Raw genomic sequence first — 14,671 nt, forward strand, 5'->3', positions numbered from 1 at the left:
GCTTGGAACTAATCACAGTTTCTGCAAGACGGTCTTACAGGAATAATATAACAAATGGAGAGTTAATTCCTGCCCTGATCTTATCTAGAAAATATCTTGTACAGTAGTCAACGATGAGAAATTGACAATTGTGCCATGATTTCCACATGATGCTTTTCAACTGAAAAGATAATTTTGCAAGTCAAGAAAGTAGAATCGTAAAGTAAAATTCATTTTTGTGAACTGTATCTTGTTTCAAGTAATCAAGCAATGTGAATGAACATTCTAAGATTATTTTCCAGGTAAGATGGTGAAAAGAAAAAAAAATTCCAAGTTCTGAAAATTTATGAAATGTTCCAATTCCAGCCAAAATATTTTAGAGAACTTATTTTTGAGTCCCAAACAACAAGTAAAAAGTGTAAATATTCAGTCAGTGTCGCACAGACTGACCCAGTAGAAAGTTCTACGTTCTCCAGGTGTCCTGTGCTGTGTCCATCCACTGTGCTTGGCGCACCTTGGAAATAATCACACTGATACGATGTTATAGTCGAACCCGTAACCAGCTGCTGTATCCTAAAAAAATGTGCAAAGTCAGTCTTTCAGAAGTTCTCACAAGAGCCCGTTGTGTTTTTCTGTCTTCAGTTTGAGGGACAACATGTCTGTAAAAATAGCAAACCATTGTGGGCTACTGTAGTGTTAATAGAACCATGCGTGGATTTTCTTTCAACGTCCACATCAATCAGATGTAAACCATGATTTGACCTTTTTATTTAAAGTGTTTTAAGGCAAACTGCATCTTTCTGGACTTCATGGCACACTTGCAACGGATCAGAAAGTTATTTGTCTTTTGTCATTGACTCCTGTAGATGTTGTGTTCTTTCAGGATAAGTTCCCATGAGGCTCACCGATAGAGGACTTGGCTTCTCTATGGGGATACTGAAATAGGGAAAACAATATCATACCATTCTCATATCAGTCCATTTGAAGACAGAGCCAAAATACGTTTAGCGTAGTTTAGCATAAGGACTGGTATCATTTGGCTAACTTTGGATGGAGCCAGGCTCGCCCTTTCCAGTTGCCATGCTAAGCTCAGCTAACCATCTCCTGACTGTGGCTTCATATTAAGTGCATTGACATGAAAGTGGTATCAGTTTTTCCACATCGATCTCATCAAGAAAGCAAATATCTCTACAAATATTCATTCTTGATGAAGAAGAAAATAGTTAAGTTTTTAGATTGTAACTTCACACAAAACAGCCATTTAAGCAAATCTTTATTTTTGCTTTTTTGGGGAGAGGGGTTAAAAGTTTACAAAGAATACATTCTCCCTGTGGCACTGGCATAATGAGTTGGATCCAATACTAATGCTCTCTCACCGTTAGTCCTCACCACCAACAACATTGACCCTAATTTTCCCTGCTGACTTGTTGCATTTTTTTGCTTATTCTCTTCTCCCTCCTTTTATGCTGCGCGTATGTAGTGGATATTTGGGCTGTGGGCTGCATTATGGCAGAAATGGTTCGCCACAAAATCCTTTTTCCAGGAAGGGATTGTATCCTTGAGCTGCTTGCAGCAGTGTCTGGCATTTCTTGTGAAACAAACCTAGCACAAAAAAACAAATCATTCGTATTTTTTTATCTTTATATATTTTTTTCATTAAATGGATCGCAACTATAGAAATTCTATTTCTCAGATTTGCCTGACACCTCGACTTGCAACCACCCACCTGCACTTCCTGCAGATACACAAATCCGTCCTCACTCACCCGAGCAGCAGCACTGTTGCTTCAAGCACCACAACTGTCACATGAAAAACCTGAAATAGAATTTAATAGTTTGCTCTTCCATAGCTGAGAACTGAAGTGCAAAAAAACCACCTTCATCTGTCCTCTAACTGCTTTCTGCATGTCTTTCTAGATGCAGAACACAAAGAAATTAATTCCTAAGGTTCGCCGCACATTGCGGGGCTTAGTGACACAAAGTGAAGCTCTTAATCTGCAGTGTCACACATGAAGATGTGACAGAAAGCTCAAAAAGTAAAACCTTCTTGTTCTTATGGATGAGAAGATTTCAGTTTTACATATCCAGTGTGTTTTGCAGTGAGGACAAAGAAGGTGTTGGAATGCATTTCTACAAAATACATTCTCAGAAGACCTTGAAAGTCAGTGTCTCACTTTCCAAAGCTTGTGATTCATGACATTTAAAGCAGAAATAAGATTAAATATTTCTTCTTTGGATAAAATTTGAACTGTTGTTAACCAGTATACATTTATGTGAATGAAAGAGACCTGTGGGACGCTGACCCAGGTATGAGAGCGCACTCAACTGCATGTAGTTCATTTATGTCATGTATCACACACGTCACCCTGCACGAGCATCATGTTTCTTGTTTTAATTTGCCTTTTAATTATGAGTTTTGTTTGTCAGTTCTTTCTTTTTGGTTTGTTTATGTTTTTCAGTCCTGCATGCTAATGTGGTGGTTGTCATTTCATTTTTCAGTTGATGTCTGGTCTGTTGGCTGCATCATGGCTGAAATGGTCCGGGGTAGTGTGTTGTTTCCAGGCACTGATCGTATCCTTAAGTTGAACCTCCATCCAAACCCCCAGAATACTGTGTTGTCTCATCCTTTGTCTGACATCTTGTTCATATCTTTGCACACAAAAGGAAAACCTACCAAGCGGCCTCGTCTGTTTAACAAGCGATGACGTCTTTGCGTTCAGTGTTGATATTCATCATTTGCAGTGAGAGAGTTGAAGAGGAATAGAGCTTTATCATGGCAAACACTTGCTTCTTAATACAGGCAGAGTACAGGTGCTAACGCACCGATCAGCCACGTCGTTGAAACCGCCTTTCTAATGCTGTGTAGTTTTCCCTCACGCTGCCAAAACAGTTTTGACCTGTCGAGGCCTGGACTGTTGCAACTTACAGACCCATCTCTGGTCCAACTTCCTGAAAAGACTAATACTGACCAAATCTTACAGTTTTAATGTATTAAAAAAGTTTCATATAACAGTGACTATGTTGTAATTATAAGATGTATTGTTAATCCTGTTCTCTAAATGGTCAATTTAGCATTAAACATTATTCTCTTATTTTTACTACACATTATTTAGTAAGATGACAAGTTTAAAATTCTCTTCCTGAACTGGTGCTGACTCAGTGTGGCTGCCACACATTAATATCAAACATGTTTGATATTCAAAAGTTAAAATCAGGGCAGTTCCGATTATCGTGAAAACGCATAGAGCAGCAGATATTGTAGCCAATAAATGCTTAACATTCTCGAGGCTAATGTTAGCTACTGATGGTATAACTGAAGAAAATCTCACCTTCAGTTATGACTGAGGAACATCAAACCGTGTTGACAATATCTCCCCAACCACCTTTAATCCAGTTAGATTTGTTTAGCCTTCTGTGTTTGTTTTTTCAAGTTGCAAAGTTTTACTAATGTTACTTCAAACTGTTGCACCACAGTCTTTATTTTGTTTAAATCTGTCCCCTTGAGATCACAGGAGGTGACACGCTGCTCCCTCAGATGCCATAACCTTAATAATACCTTGTAGAGTGTGATGTACCATTATTTAAGTCTGAGATTAGAGAAGAATATCTGTGAAGGTTCTTGTTACGTGTGATGCAACCCAATTTGACAATCTGTCAGGATTATGAAACTCCTGTGGTGTGATTCCAGCCTTAGAGATGTTTCTCAAGCTGATCAAAGGAAATATGGCAGTTTAAGAGTTGACATACATCAACTTGAACAGCTGTTTTTGATATAATAACACTTTTTTTTGGTGATTTTTCTAGGGGCTAGGCTCCACCTTGATGTTCATTTATTATACAGGGTGAACAAAGATGTGAACAAGTATTTCTGTTTGTGTTACTTTTGTATTTATATGTGTTTTGTCCTCAAGAAAACAGTCTTCTGTACATATTTCCAGCATCTGGACTTAAAGGTGAGCTTCGCCTGTCTCACTTGTTCAAATTAAATTTAAATTAGTTATGGTCATTTCCTCCTTAGCAAACCGCCGGTAGTGCTCATCAAAAACCTTCACTTCAGCAATCTGGAAAGTTGCATTTCCTGCTATTTCTTTACCAAAGTTCAGTCTACAATCCTTAAGCACCTCTTACCCTTTCCTACATGGCTTGCAGAGTAATAGATTTGATATTTTCTTTGTCAGCACAGTTGCACGAGTATTGCCGGAACATGTCCAAACCAAAAAAGTGCAGTACAGATACAGCAACCTCATCAGTTTAAATATTCTTCAACATAACCCACCGCAACCCTCAAATGGCAGCTCCTTCTATCCAAATCCAGCCCAGTGCTTTTCTTAACACTGTAACCACCTAAGATATCGACCAGTGGAACAAGGTGATCGAGCAGCTGGGGACGCCGTCTCAGGAGTTCCTGACGAAGCTCAACCAGTCAGTGAGGACCTACGTGGAGAACCGGCCGCGGTACGCTGGCTACAGCTTCGAGAAGCTCTTCCCCGATGTCCTGTTTCCTGCAGACTCTGAACACAACAAACTGAAAGGTAAGAATGCTGTGGTGCTGAGGTGTTCTGTAGCAGGTGCAGCGATTGCTCAGGCTGAAGGGGAACCATTTGGAAAATTGTAATTGCTGTTTTATCTCGTGCCAGAAGGTGCAGGGAATAATGAGGATTTTGAGAGCTACAAGATTTATGCTACAATATGCTTCATATTTATTGCTTGAAATTTGAACAAAAGACTGTTTTAAAGTTCGTCCTTTCTTTGCTGATGTAGAATTTATCAGCAGTGACTTTTAAATTGCTGTTTTTGTATTTGGAGGATTAATATAATGGGTCCATGGTGACGCAGTGAGTAGATATAGAAGCACTTGCCAAGCAGAAATCTGAACTTTTCCTCCTCCGTCATAAGTTTGTGTTGTATTTCACTTGTAATGTAATAAACATCTGCTGGCAGCAGAGCCCCAGTGACAAATCAATTTTCAGTGGCAGCCTTAGATTAAGCACTTATTACAGAACCTGACAGTTCATGACCAAGTTGTTTACTGTGAAGGAATTTACCTCAAGCGTGTCAACATGTCTAAATGGAGAGGAGATGACATGAACACTGGAAGCAAGATCCACGGAGCTGTTGCAGGATGGCGGAGGGGAAAAAAAGTAGCTCATCTTTTTCTGTCCTCATTAATTTGCAGAGGTAGGAATATGTGACGACAGCGTGTTCCCCTCAAGTTCTTTGGTTAAACTGGATCTATCAGTGTTCACATGTAGTTCTGATAACTCGCGCCAGCAGAGGTTTCATACAGACGTGTGATAATCAAGGTGGAAGTTTTTGGCAAACTCAAATAGAGACAAAAACAGCAACATGTTTGTTGTTTAAAAAGCAAACAACCTGGTGAGTTTTGACCTCAAATAGCTCTGAGGAGCAGTATTTTTACGTTTGTCTTTGTCTTTGTTTTTGTTTGTCATTTAGTTTACGCACAAACACAAAACTCAAGTGAATAAATACAACTTTGCACCAAAGGGTGCTTTTAAATCAGCTCCCTTTACTTTCCACAAAAATGCACCCTTATTAGTGACATTAGGGCTCCAGACAAACTTTTCTATTGGTTCCATTGGTATGCCCAGCTTTTTCATTCAGGTGGACAAGCACATATTTTTTGGAAAAGCTGAAATATTTCCTCATGCCTTGTAGTGCAGAATAATACATTTGAAGTGCCTCTCTTCTGATTCACTTTGATAATTTCTTAACACATTATTACAATGATCTTAAACAGGAATAAAAGTCCAGAGAAATGTTTTGTACATTTTACCTGTTTGTTATGAGAATCTCATCATTTCTCACTCCTCATTGCTTCAGTTTGCTGCTGCCTGGCACTTGAACTGTACAGGGAGAGGGGCTGCACTGCTTTCCATTTTCACACATGGATTGACCTCCACAGTTGGGATGTTTTGGAGAAGACTGAGCACAGTGGTCCGACTCTCCCATTATCAGTATAAGATCTTGGTAGAAAATGAATCCATCTCTGGACAGAAATAAATACTGTGACGTTCCAGAAGCTTATCGAAACGATGCCATGGTGAATGTGTGTCTTTCTCAGAGCCAATGGCAATCAATGAGATATTAGAGTGTGAAACATGCGACTTATTTTTTGGACGGGCAGTGTATAGTTTCTAGATGTCCCTTCAGTGCCTCAGATGGAGAACATTAGTAGCTTCTGCAATTTTAATGTTTCTGAAATACTTCACAGGCCAACTATAGGTAGACGATACTATTTACCATTGTTCCCTTAACACCTCACATGTAGCCTCCAGCTCAGCCTCTAGTCTCCATTTAGATGTTTGTCTAAGGCGTTCTAATGTTACATTTACCAAAGTTGCTACCAATTGATTTCATCTATGTGAACGGGCCACCCTGAGACTCTCAGACACCCTGCTACTAAATGTCAGGTGCACTGGTGCAATCATTGAAAATAATCACACCTGACAGATTTTTGATCACTCGCACACTGGAGCCCCAGACGCCATCCTGCCGCCTCACAGAAAAGTCCCATCTAACGAAACTCTTCTGCTTCGTTAAATCGAACTGTTTCCCCCCCTCAATGATGCTTCATTCATTCACACCTCAGCGTTGTCTCTCCCTGCTTCATGTCCTGCTCCAGAATCCTTTTTCAACAGAACATGCATCACATTAACAGTCAGCTCAGAATGGAAATCTGTTTGGTTCAGTGTGAAATATTTACTGTTCGTTTGTCTTTTTTTCCTCGCCATTTCTTTTCAGCGAGCCAAGCCCGAGACTTACTATCCAAGATGCTGGTAATAGATGCGTCAAAGCGGATCTCGGTGGACGAGGCTCTCCAGCACCCGTATATCAACGTGTGGTACGACCCGACTGAAGTGGAGGCAGTAAGTGTTTGGTTTTAATGGTGAAAATAGGTTCAGGACTTCTACTGTTTGCATAACGGAGCTGTTCTTTGAGATACGGGTGAATATAGAACATTTAGGAAAAATGTTCTGGAAATCACAGATGGAAATGTGATGTTAAACACCTTCTAAATACCGTGTTAAAATGTGACAAGAACCCCCGTTTCCAAACAAAACCTTCACTTCAGGTCTCTGGATTAAAAGCTGTAAAACGCTTTGTGCTCTGCGTACCAAATGTGTATTTGTGTTGTATTGTCCACTGAGAATGTCTCTAAACTTGAGACTTCATGTTTGGTGACAAACATGAAGTCTCTCCTTGGAAACACAATGACTCAGCCAGTGCAGATTGATTTCTGCCTGTGATCAGACAGAATGGGAAATGAGGCGAATTGCTGCTCTCTTCCCTCCCCTCTGGTCTGTGGCACGGAAGGATTCCTCAGAACTGACAGTGCAGCCTTGCAGCCTTGAAAAGTGCAGATTTGTGCACAGATTGTAGTCTGACACAACACGAATGCATCAAATCTCAGACCATCTCTGAGGAAGATGGATAACTGGAAGTCATGACTGGCTTCGAGGTAGTTAATTCTGCCAGTGCAGTAAACTTTGAATTTAGTAGTTTGTGGTATTTTCCTGGAAAGGTTTGTGCTTTTCGAAGCAGAAAAATCCACATGAAGTGCTTTCATTGCAGAGATGGTTTAATGCAGCAGTTTTCTATCCTGTGCAATCATTAGCTGACGCTGTAGCTTTTCACTTATGGATTCACTTATAGACCCATCTCTGTAATTTGCTCAATGACCTGTTTAGTTTGAATGAAAACATGCAGATTTAAACTGCGGTATGGTAGTCAGAAACTCATAAATAATGCTTTAAAGGTTTCCTACAGCAACACATGGCACTGATATCTAGTCAGCGATTGAAAAGAGCATCTGATAATGTCATTATTAGTCAGTGTGCCTTCACCAGCCACAAGACAGTGGACTTTCCTTTGCCGATGGATTATTTCTGCGTTAAAGGGCTGGAAAAATGTGTTAATGTAGAAAGGCGAAAGGAAAAATGGTCAATGTGGAACATGCAACTGAAAGTTAAGATTTTCAGCAGGGCTGAGGGGTACACTCAGTCATTAAATGTTGTGGTATTTCAGGATTTTGTTACATTCTTTTGTGCACAAACATTATTTACCTCAATATGATTCAACTGTGTTTTAATAAGCATTTTGTAAAAAGACTGCAGTGTAGAAAACACATTATTGTGTCTTTTTCCAGCCGCCACCCGTGATCACAGACAAGCAGCTGGATGAGAGAGAGCACACAGTGGAGGAATGGAAAGGTAGGAAACCTCCTCTCATCTTCGTCTTCCTCTCCTCTCCATCTCCTCTTTCCTTCATCCTCTCCTCTCCACTCTCCTCTCCTCTCGTCTTGTTCTCCTTTTCCTCTCCTCTCCTCTCCTCTCCTCTCCTCTCCTCTCCTCTCCTCTCTGATAAGCTGTCATAAGTACTTAGCTTTTTGCAGTGTGTTGAATAACGATGGTCTGGCTTTGTGCTTCACAGCCTGTGGGACATTTAATCTTCGTTCTTGAAGGGAGTTGCATGTTTTCCTCTGCACAGTCTGTCAGAATTTATAAACGACCCAATATCGGAGGCATAGTCCTCATTTTTGCTCTAGAAATAGCCAGTGCACAAGTTGCATAGAGATCTGCCTGTGTTCCAGTTATCACTGCCTGAAATGTGGCCTATAAGATGTGGCTTAGCTCTATATATGAGCAGAGAGGAGAGGTGGAGAGATTCACAGCTACAGGGCCCAACAGCAAATACTTGACCGTGAGTAATAACTTCTGTTTTGACCAAGGAGGTCCCCAAATATTAAACACCCTGGTTAGCACTGAGGAGAGGCAGGAGCAGGTACAATAAGGACACGTACTAACAGGCTGGCAGCTCTGTTTATTCTCATGTGGAAAAAGGGTTTTCACAGGAATGTCAGCTCACTATTCCCACTGTGATGAAATAAAAGCATGGATTAAATTCCCCTCCACTCACAAAAATCCTTTGCTTGTATTTAACGTCACTGTTTTGTTGTTTTTTGATAAAAAGGATATCAGTGCAGAGTGCAGCGAAGCCATAGGAAGTTTCTCTCAGCTCACTTTAAGATTTATTTTAAGTCTACGGTTAGCACAGCATGTAAGAGTGGTAGTTTGGATGTCAGTATGCAGCTAAACTGAACCCCAAAACTCGCTGATAGTTAAATAGACATTGTCTTTTTAAAATACCAACATTTATAAGAGCATAAACTGTACAAAGTCAAAAATTGCAGGATTTTTAACTTTCTCACCGTCCTTGAACCACTTGCCTGTGATGTGTTGTTCTGTTGTAACCAAATCTAAGCTTATAATCGAGATATTTCAGAGAAATCCCTCTATTCTGCCTGTGTCATTTAAAGATTTGCCACAAATAAACATTTGCACCAGCACCTGTTTAAAACTAAAAATTCTATGCTGCTTCAAGGAGCTGTGACGCCAATTAGTGTTTCAGCTGTGACCAACAGACCTGTGACAAAAATTCTATGATTTCTCAGCTGAACTGCAGGCTGTGTTTAAGCAGAGAAATATGGAAAGAAATAAAACTTGCGAGTAGTAAAATATCTAGTCACCATTTTTACAGTAGTGGTAACACCTGTGGGAACATGGAAAAATGTTGTGCATGTTGATTTAATTGGCTGCACAGTGGCGTAGTGGTTAGCACTTTCGCCTTGCAGCAAGAAGGTCCCTGGTTCGTGTCCCGGCTTTCCCGGGATCTTTCTGCATGGAGTTTGCATGTTCTCCCTGTGCATGCGTGGGTTCTCTCCGGGTACTCCGGCTTCCTCCCACAGTCCAAAAATATGCTGAGGTTAATTGATTATTCTAAATTGCCCGTAGGTGTGAATGTGAGAGTGCTTGTTTGTCTTTGTATGTGGCCCTGCGACAGACTGGCGACCTGTCTAGGGTGTCCCCTGCCTTCACCTGAGTCAGCTGGGATAGACTCCAGCACCCCCCGCGACCCTAGTGAGGATTAAGCGGTGTATAGATAATGGATGGGTGGATGTTGATTTAATTTTTACCCCATTTTTGTAAAAATAAAATAAATCATCAAAAAATGTAACCCTTGTTTTATCTCTTTTAAGATTTTTGGCATCTTCTATTCATGGTTGTGCTTCCTGTATAGAGGTGCAGACCATGATATTGCAGTGAAAAATGAGCCTACAGTGAGTAAAAATGGGACAGGAGCAAAAATGCTCAGAAACTACTTGGGGTTCAGAGTGTTTAGGAAGTGTGCTATATACACTGAGAATGAAGTAAAATAGGCTGTTTTGAGCAGTTACATGTTAAAACAAGGAAAAGCACTCAGACAGCGCAGTACTCGGCCAAGGCTGCTCAGTCGTCGTATGATTTCCGACGGATAAGTCCCGATTCGTCCGCAGGGGTTGATTTGTAGTAGGATCGCAGTCATGTGATCGTCAGCAGGCAGCTGATATAGTGTTCACTTGTAGTCATTGTTACAGTGATGGTGTGACGCTATCTCGCAGTGATACAGAAATCTTGAATAAATCTGTGGATCCAGACTATATGCGGCATCACTGCCAAAATCTAATCAGTTGGTCCTTGTGTGATTTCTCACTTGCCCTGAAAATTTTATCCAAATCCATGTGTCCGTTTTAGAGTAATGTTGCGCACAGACAAACGCACGCCAATCGTTGCATAACTCCACCGTGTTCCTTGACGGAGTAATTAAACAACATGTGTATTTTTAATGTGGGGGGAATTTTTAAGGAATTTGCTTTGTATAAAAACAAAAGACAGAAGTGATTTTGCAAGACAGAACAGTTTTAAACGGTTTAGTCGCTGACTTGAAGGGACCTTTAACTTTTCATCCTTTAGCTGTTCTTCATGCAGAGAAAAAGAGAAGTGAGACAAATGGTAGTTGATAATGAAATCAAGTATTTAGGTAAGATGCACAAGACTGAATTAGAGCTGACTGATGGGAATTCAGTGCTGCACAAAGAGACCTTAGAATCTGAAGCTGCAGGTGGTTCTGTGAAATTCAGCGTTATGTTAACAGGCTAAAATCTGAGTGGCTACAGTTAAAACTGTATTTTATGTGAGTTAACCTATAGCTGGATGTCTTTTAACTTGGTTAATAGTTGTGGGAAGTTGTGACCCCCGAGGCAGTGTGTAAATGGAAAACAGTAGTGGACCTGTGATTGACCTCTGGGGAACACCAGATGGGAACTGGATGAGGTTGATGTTCTTTCTGAATATCTTCTGCCTCCTCTGTGCTGACAGAGTGATAATGACAACAGGAGAATCACACCTGAGGTGTGACTTGTTGCTGTTTTCTGATTTCTCACAGCTTGCTGAAGGACACATTGCCACATTTCTACCTCATTAGAATGAAATGATCCTGTGTTAAATGTCCAAGGTTCAAGAAATAAAGCTGCTGGAACAGTACTGTTTTTATTCCTGTTTTTTTCTTATTATTCCAATTTTCTTTGCTAAAAATAACCATAAGACCTGTAGACGCCAAAATGGACTGGTGGGTTTAAAGTTCCACCTGCTACTCTGGCAATAAATTGAAAGTCATTGGCCTCAAGGCAGCTTTGTAATGCTCAAGGTTATGCATTTGCAATTGTCTCATTCTATTTGGCATGGTGTCAAAATTCTTTAATCATTTTAATTTCCCAGTTCATCTGAATCTTTACAGCGTTGCTTAAAGTGTCAGATCTGTCTATATGAGACTTTGAAGTTATTTAAATGCTACCAGAATGGACATAGACATTGATGTCGCGTTTTAGCTGGAGACTGTTGTGTAAAATGCTCCAGTTTTTCACATGTGATGCCATCCCCTCAAGTTCTGAGAATCTGTGGAGGATACAAAGGTTTAGGATTTAAAGCATTATCTGGCCACATTGGTCAGCAAATGCTCATAAGAACATCTAATCCCTCCATCTCTGGACAAACTGTTGTTCCGGAAACGTACTTGCATTTAAATTAGTCACCTCACTGTGACTACAAACCAGAATGTTCATAATTGTCTCTAAAACTGACAACCACCACATTTGTTTGAACTCATGTTTTTCATTCTCCTTTTCTTCACTTCCTACCTGCTCTTAAACAAATAATCATATTCTGTGTGTTGCAGAGTTGATATATAAAGAAGTGCTGGACTGGGAGGAGAGAACAAAGAATGGAGTCATCAGGGGACAGCCGGCGTCCATAGGTTAGTGGAGTTTCTTTTGTCTCTTAATGCCCAAACAGAAAAACTGCATTTTCTAGTGAGCTTGAAAAGGACAAAATGAAAATGTTTGTACTATACATGACACCTCTACATGGCCAGTTTTATGGTGTTCCGTTGCTAGAGACTGTAATGTGGCTACTGAGTGACAGATCTTTTCCCTCTCAGCTCACATTTGCACCACTTTGACTTCCTCTCAGTAATCCCTCTAATGGGAACATACAGTATGTGGGCAGCAGAGTGACTGAATTAGCAGACTGCTTTGACACTTGTACCATGTTCTGCTTTGACCCTGCTTAGATTTTTAAACATCTTCAAAGTAGCACAGGATTATTAGGTAGGATAACAATTTCAGTCCACAGCAGTGTTTATACAGCATGTAATGTGTGGCAGAGTGCTGTTTTTCAAGGGTTTTACACCAAACTTGAACCATGTTTTATGAAAATGTCTTAACCGTTGGAGCCCAACGGATGCACTTTGCTTTTCAAATCCATATCCCTTCTTCTCGGTTGAATTGCTCTCAAAATATTTATTGCAGTGAGGCGTGGCGCATATCAATTGAAACTACATCACTTGACCTTTCAAACGACGCCAGTTGCTTGTTAGTGTCACAGAAAAGTCAACATCAGTCAACATCTTGGGGCGTTAGGAAGATGGATACAGTGAGAGAGCTAACTCGCTTCAGATCAGCAAACAGCTGTAACTTTAAGAAGAAAATCCATCAAGAACCGCAAAGGAAGAGGCAGAAAACGGCTATCACAGTGGTCTAATAATATCTTCCAAAACGGTATTTTTCCAATTTCCACATACAGTATCCCACCATCATGGTTCTGCTATAACCAGAGTCCAGACAATATTCTCTGAACAGTTATGATTAGAAAGGTTATCGCTACTGTAACATTTGATGCTGAGACACCAGGAATGGACTGATACTTTTGTTTTTTTGTAGTTTTTATGCCATTAGTGATTATTTGTTCATCAAGAAAGGCCAAAAATCAATATTATTAAAATACATTAGAGATAATGCTTCAACAGCAATGCTATAGCAGGAATCTGTCATTCATAACTAGGCTCTTCATCAGTAAGGGTAACTATAACTTAATATGCAAAATAAAAATAGGAGTGGTTAAATTAAATCTCTATGTGGGATTGACTGAGATTGATCATATCACAAAGCATAATTATTAATTATTGTTCTCCAGACTCTGTTTTAGGGTAATTTGTGACTGCCTTCTAACTTAGCCACTAGCTGTTAGCATAGCCTTAGCACATTTAATGTGTCAATGATCGGTCAAAAAAAAAATACAGATACCAATAGTTGTAAAAATGTGAAATATTGTCCATGACAATCATCTGTCTGTCCCTATGAGATACATGTCAAATCATTAAATATCATAATATGATAGGATGTTTGTTCTTAGGCTGCACGGTGACTGGGTGATTACCACTTTCGCTTTGCAGCTAGAAGATCCTCGGTTTGCGTCCCGTTCCTTGTATGTTCTCTCTGTACTTGTGTGGGTTTTCTCCGGTTTCCTCCCACAGTCTAAAAGCATGCTGAGGTTAATTGATAACTCTAGATTGTCCACAGGTGTGAATGTGAGTGGGTTGCCTTCGCCCTGAAGCTTGTTTTATGCTTGCTGCGTCCGTGCTGCTCTGTGTGGACAAATTCCATCATTTTAGCAGCCACGCCGCCTCACATGGCCCTTGTCAAGCGGAAAATTTCCGTGTCGTGCACCTCCATATTTTCTAACTACGTGGACTGAGACACGCGGAAAGCTGAAGACCAGGAGCTCCTAGCAGCAGAAGTTCAGAAGTACGTGTGTTTATATGATTCATCACACAGAGATCACCATGACAACCGGATTATTAACAATTCATGGTGTGACATTAAAACTAACTACTAGGGCTGGACCCATATATTCGGTCGTTAGTGGTATCCGAGTATTTATTTTGGATTCGGATCCCCCCCCGTCGGACGTTATGACCCGATCTGAATCTTCAGATATGCGTCATTACTTGGGGCTGACTATCTGGAGCCCAGAAATTGCTATTCGAGCCAGCCCTACTAACTCCTGAAATGCAGCTATTCGGTAAAATGCCATGTTGTAAATGGTGTAAACAATGGCAAACTTCTTCTACTCTAGTTTATTACTAGAGTTTATTACTAGAGTAGACTAGGTAGACGTGTGTTTGCAGTTCGCATGGAGTATAAAGTCACACACGGTCTCTCGAGCGGATTTCCAAGCATCTCATTTCCGCACGGTTCGTTCAGGCTGAAAGCATAACTCAGCCTTATGTCAGTTGGGATAGACTCCAGGCCCCCGGAACCCTAATAGGGATTAAGCGGTATATAGATTATTATTATTATTATTATTTATTATTATCCCACAAAGGGAAATTTGCAGTTTTCGAATATCCCCCCAATTGGAGGGGTCAGAGCGCAGGGTCAGCCATGGTACAGCGCCCCTGGAGCAGGAAGGGTTAAGGGCCTTACTCAAGGGCCTGACAGTGGCCACATCGGGGTTTGA

General features: G+C 40.6%; 1 protein-coding gene across 6 annotated transcripts in view; it reads left to right on the plus strand.

The window, feature by feature from the left end:
* mapk8b (mitogen-activated protein kinase 8b) overlaps positions 1-14,671 on the plus strand; it is a 140,929-nt gene that overhangs the window by 20,289 nt on the left and 105,969 nt on the right. For 5 of the 6 annotated variants that reach the window (XR_008599473.1, XR_008599472.1, XM_055004559.1 and 2 more), the window contains exons 7-11: positions 2,478-2,549; positions 4,328-4,510; positions 6,741-6,865; positions 8,146-8,209; positions 12,051-12,128. Coding sequence is in view for 4 of the 6 variants with exons in the window: in XM_055004559.1 (XP_054860534.1) it covers positions 2,478-2,549; positions 4,328-4,510; positions 6,741-6,865; positions 8,146-8,209; positions 12,051-12,128 (522 nt within the window). In the remaining 2 variants the exon portion in view is untranslated. Of the gene's footprint in view, positions 1-1,459; positions 1,532-2,477; positions 2,550-4,327; positions 4,511-6,740; positions 6,866-8,145; positions 8,210-12,050; positions 12,129-14,671 lie in introns of all 6 variants that reach the window. The other variant, XM_055004557.1, reaches the window with a different exon arrangement.

Source organism: Amphiprion ocellaris, chromosome 18 (assembly GCF_022539595.1).
Source record: "Amphiprion ocellaris isolate individual 3 ecotype Okinawa chromosome 18, ASM2253959v1, whole genome shotgun sequence".
In the NCBI taxonomy this organism is placed as follows: domain Eukaryota; kingdom Metazoa; phylum Chordata; class Actinopteri; family Pomacentridae; genus Amphiprion; species Amphiprion ocellaris.